This window comes from Corylus avellana, chromosome ca4 (assembly GCF_901000735.1).
Source record: "Corylus avellana chromosome ca4, CavTom2PMs-1.0".
NCBI lineage: Eukaryota > Viridiplantae > Streptophyta > Magnoliopsida > Fagales > Betulaceae > Corylus > Corylus avellana.
Window position 1 is genome coordinate 12,943,394 of NC_081544.1, and position 4,195 is coordinate 12,947,588.

General features: G+C 39.1%; 1 protein-coding gene across 1 annotated transcript in view; it reads right to left on the minus strand.

Moving 5' to 3' along the window:
• Positions 1-2,291: 2,291 nt before the first annotated feature.
• LOC132178076 (uncharacterized) overlaps positions 2,292-4,195 on the minus strand; it is a 3,084-nt gene continuing 1,180 nt past the window's right edge. The window contains exon 2 of the mRNA XM_059590537.1: positions 2,292-2,407. Within this exon, the coding sequence (XP_059446520.1) occupies positions 2,292-2,407 (116 nt within the window). The remainder of the gene's footprint in view (positions 2,408-4,195) is intronic.

Genomic DNA, 4,195 nt, shown 5'->3' on the forward strand with positions numbered 1-4,195 from the left:
CGGACCGTCTACCTAAATTACACTAAACTAAGGTGTAGTACGATCCGTCTTCCCTAGGTATGGTCTATCTAACCCTATTGATTGCATGCCAATTAAATACCATTGTATAACCATCATTCTTATGATCACAGAAAATAAGAATGATTTGAGTTCAATAATAGTAAAATAATTTCTAAGACAAGATAAGAATTCTACTAATATTGATTTGGAATTTAAAGAACAACTGCATTTAATATGAAGAACAGAAATCAACTGTAGCAATCCTCAGGATTATACAATCAACATGCATAAATTGAAAGACTAGAAATTAAATACAATCAAACCATTGTGCTTGGAAAGGGCTACATCAATACCCCACAATTGGGTTTAGCTGCTCATGATCTCCTAAGCTCCACAGACTATTTTACTGAATTTTTGCTCTAGAAGCGGTGTGTCTTTTCTCAATGCTTAGAGGCCTATTTATAGGGCTTAGGAGAGTCCTAGAAGCCCTAGTAATCCTATAAATTTCGGAGATTTAAGTCCAAGTCCAATTAGGATAAAGAAAACCTAAGTCCAAATCGGAATAGGATTCGCCCAGAATTGCGTTCCTATCTTGCGGGGCAATTTTGGCAATGCGGCGCTCCGAATTAGGAAAATGCTATTTCACAATGATTTGTATACATTTGAGTTAGCTTTCCAGTGCCGCTTGAATCACCTAAATCGGATATTTGAACTGAAAGTTATGGCGAAAACACCGAAACGTATGCAAAATCCAAAATTGAATCCAATCCGATTTTCACTCCAATTTGAGAAATTCCGAATTAATCCTTTCCTTTATTTGATTAAACTTAACCACAACATATAAGTCCTCTGTTATGATTGGCTATGCTTAATCATCTCAACGTGTGCTTTTAAGCCCAAAATCAATGGAATTAATTGCATCTTTATTGATAACCTGAAAACATAAAAACAAAACAAAAATCAAACAAATAACAATGCTAAGGAATTAACATATGCAAATTAAGGGGCTTGAATGTGCGACATTCGGCGCTTATCACTAAGCCATCGAACAATTACAATTAACGAAACACAAATAGTTTGAAGTGACCTCCTTGATAAGCGGGATCACACCATTTCACGAACAATATTTCCACGTTTGTGGGGTTGTACTTTGAAATGGTTTGGCCCATCCTTGCCGCCACTGTTGCAGGAGTGTCGTCGCTCTGAATCATGAGCCTTTTCCTTAATTTGTGCCTCAAAAGCTTCTGCTTCTCGCCCATGTCTCTGAAAGTGTCTTTTTTTATTTCTGTCATATCTGACCCAGGCATAATGTAGAAGTAATTCTGCATCAATTAAAAAATAGGGTATTAACACACTGATTGTTTTACAAAATTTAATATACAAATGCTACATATCATAAATTAAGAACATTTAATCTACACTTACCATCAATGACTCAAATAAATCCTCTGTGCATTGTTTTGGTACATCCTTCCAGTTGTCGGATAGCCTGATAAAGGACCCGGCCTTGCAGGTCTTGCCCTTCATCCGTTTAATTTTTTTTCCGCTTTGTCCTACAGGCTGCTACGCGCCATTATACTCCATGACGACCCTTTTCCCATCAGGAATGTCCCAACTTGTGCGAGTTATTTACGGTCAACACTTCAAAGTTACCATCGCTATCAGCAATGATGAAGTATTAACACACAAATGGTTAAACATATATTATTTGAATTTATGTACTAATTAACTACATGTACCATCATGCGTAAATATGTGCTTATTTATGGTTCGGAATAGCATACATACATACATATCGTGCGAACCTGGTCGATAGCCAATACTGACCAAGTAAGGTCATTGTGCTGCTCATTGTGCGTGTCACCTATCCCATCATCCATGTCATCGGGGGACTGTGTCTCACTATCATCCATAGGTACGCTACTGTGTGGCGGCCGATCGAAAAAGCCGTGTGGCAATATATCCCTCTGAGTCAATGTGGCTGGCAGGGATGGCAAACGCATGGAGTCATCAAGGTCGCGAGGACTAGGCTCATATCGATACCAAAACTGGGTAAGGCCTGTCGGACGGGATTGCTTCGTGAGTATTTGGGCTATCTCAGCCAAAGTGCCAGGAATGTCAAAGACATAATCGTCTCTCATAGGTATCTACCCTTCCACATGCTCCGAAAGTATCGGTCGATACCCTGATTGCTGTTGGAGAAGCATAGCATCTTCTTGCGACTCACTGTCTATAAGGCCATGACGCAATCTTGACCTAGAAGATTGTGCCCTCTGATACCCTGATTGCTGCTAGAGAAGCATAGCAGCTTCCTGCGACTCACTGTCGGTAAGGCCACGATGTGATCTCAACCCAGAAGAAGCTCCCCTCCGTCCTCTTGACTTTCCGCAAGTACTCATATCAACCTCTGAAATATAGCAAGCATCCAATTAGTTATGTGTATAGTGTAAGAAATATTCACCGCTTGTATGAAGAAAAAATGACAATCAATGTACAAATAAATAACAACAAACCAATAAATGTACAATATTTAATTCATATGGAATGACATATGCCTCAATTGGTGCGAAGCCAGGTCGGACATATTGGATGTCATCACGCGGATCGTACAACTGATTATTGTTTAAAGTGAGTGGCTCACTCTCGTGATAGTTGGCATGATCATCATCAGGCGCTTGACCCCGACCAACGTCGTATACGTTTCTTGGTTTAGTCCTCACTGCGCAAGCCCAATCTGGGTTCCTTTCATCTTCGACGTACAAAACTTGTTCCACTTGGGAAACTAGTACATACGGCTCATCACTAATCAGCTCCCCTTATGGACAAGGTTTTTGAAGTTGACAAGCGTTGTACCATACTCGTCCACCTTGCATCCCCTGTCCCTTGTGGTGTCCGCCCAATCACACTTGAACATAACATACTTTGTCATGTCGTAATACTCCACCTCAAGTATTTGAGTTACCTTCCCGTGGTATGTTTCGCCATCAACAGTTAGCACACACATGCCACTATTCTGAGACCTCTTTCCCACATCATGTTGGACAGTGCAAAAGAACTTGCCATTGACCACATATCTGTTATATTGGACTGCTGAGACCATCGGCCCTCTACAATGCATTACTAGTTTGTCACCCATATCCTTCCTGCGTTGATCGTCCGAACAATTGACCTACGAGTCATATACAATGACGAAGTGTAGTTAGTGCAATGAGGAAACATTATGAAATTTACAAGGTGTGCATGAAATTAGTCTTACGTAGTCACGGTACCAATCGCAGAATTGCTCAAAATGTTGGGTTTTCAACTGATCGTCTGTCGTTCTCCCCCTGTTTGTAGTTTGTCTTATCGAATCCTTGTGCATTCTACATTTTGAAATAAAATCAATTAAATTTAATTCATAACTAACGCTATTGCAGGATATGAGCATGCATATCTTCATTACACAATACTTACGTCCACAATTGGAAAAAGTCATCTGAGTTAAACAGAATGTAACGGTGAATCTGAGTCAATCAAGGACGACTCAGGTTCTATCCCCTTTAGGCCCATCCGGGTTTCGTTGTGGCCTATTGTGAAATGTCGGTGTGTTCTCTAAATACTTCGAATAGAACGTTACCAACTCGGTTGCTATGTAGCCCTCCGCAATGCAACCCTTAGGTTGTTGGTAAACCTGAGCTTTGATACCAGCTGATGCAAGGGTGAGCGTAGTGGGTTCGCAATAGCAAACAATAATAGAATCACAACTCTTCTTATACCAAGATTCTATCAAGAAATCAAGGCAAAAGGGATAGAAAATCACTCATAGAGTGTTTCATATTGATAGATTAATCAAAATACATAAACTCTACCTCTTACATTTTAGGTATGCTATATTTATAACAATAAGCAAACTTGGAGCAAAAGTAAACCTAAGCCTATTATGGAAATTTCTAGAATAATAAAGGGAAAATTACAATTAAATAAAATCTTAATTTAAATAACGTAAATAATAAAATAAAATATATTTGATTGCTGGATTATTTTATTTGTTGGAATAAAATCTTCACTAAAGTCCCCAATAGAGCAGTCAAGTCTTTCCTTATTGGATTATTGCCTTTATTTCCGTCCAGCTTTTCAATCTTCCCTTTGCATCCCGTTTTGACATGGTAAATATCGGAATTAGCCAAACCTCATGAAACATGACTTTGTAAATATT